The sequence below is a fragment of the Charadrius vociferus genome, unplaced genomic scaffold, assembly GCF_000708025.1.
Source record: "Charadrius vociferus isolate BGI_N301 unplaced genomic scaffold, ASM70802v2 scaffold665, whole genome shotgun sequence".
Classification (NCBI taxonomy): Eukaryota; Metazoa; Chordata; class Aves; order Charadriiformes; family Charadriidae; genus Charadrius; species Charadrius vociferus.
The window spans coordinates 13,027-13,702 of NW_009648541.1; the positions used below are offsets into that span (position 1 = coordinate 13,027).

At 64.1% G+C, this 676-nt stretch overlaps 1 gene segment (V, D, J or C); it reads left to right on the forward strand.

Annotated features, from left to right (window-relative positions):
* Positions 1-662, forward strand: part of LOC104287261 — a gene marked incomplete at its 3' end in the record, with an annotated part of 4,687 nt that extends 4,025 nt beyond the window's left edge. Inside the window, 2 exon segments of the C gene segment in view lie at positions 8-239; positions 333-662. Of these exon segments, the coding sequence occupies positions 8-239; positions 333-662 (562 nt within the window).
* Positions 663-676: the final 14 nt, after the last annotated feature.

Sequence of the window (676 nt, forward strand, 5' to 3'; positions counted from 1 at the left end):
CCTCCTCTGCCAAATCCGCGGCCCCCGGGGGGTCCCCATCCCACCTCTGACCTGGTTGAAGAACGGCCTCCCCCTCCACCAAGGGGTGACCACCGAAGGGCCGGTGGCCGACGGGCAAGGAGCTTCCGTCACCTCCAGCCGGGCCACCGTCACCGAAGCCGAGTGGGACGCCGGCACCGTCTACACCTGCCAAGCGGGCGAGGAGTTGAGGAACACCAGTAAAGCGCTGGAGTGCGGCTGTAAGTGAGGTCCACCACGGCAGTGGTGGGATCGGGGAGGTGATTTTTGGGGGGCGACCACGCCAAAGAAGTCAACTTGGGGTTGTCTCGTAGATGACCGGCCGGATGGCGGAGAGGAGATCGCGGTGCGGGTGGTGCCGCCGGTCTTCGCCGACATCTTCAAGGACAAAGTGGCCAAGTTGACGTGCAAAGTGGTCAACCTGCCCAGCGTGGAAGGTTTGGATGTCTCCTGGTGGAAGGAGACTGGGGAGAGACTGGAGAGCAAGACGTTGCCGCAGGTCCTGCAAGCCAACGGGCTCTTCGGGGTGGAAGGGGTGGCCAGCGTCTGCGCCGACGAGTGGGACAAGGGGGAGGTCTACACCTGTAAGGTCACCCACCCCGAACTCCTCTTCCCCACCGAGGTCAAGCTGCAGAAGACGCCCAGTAAGTGCGGGGTT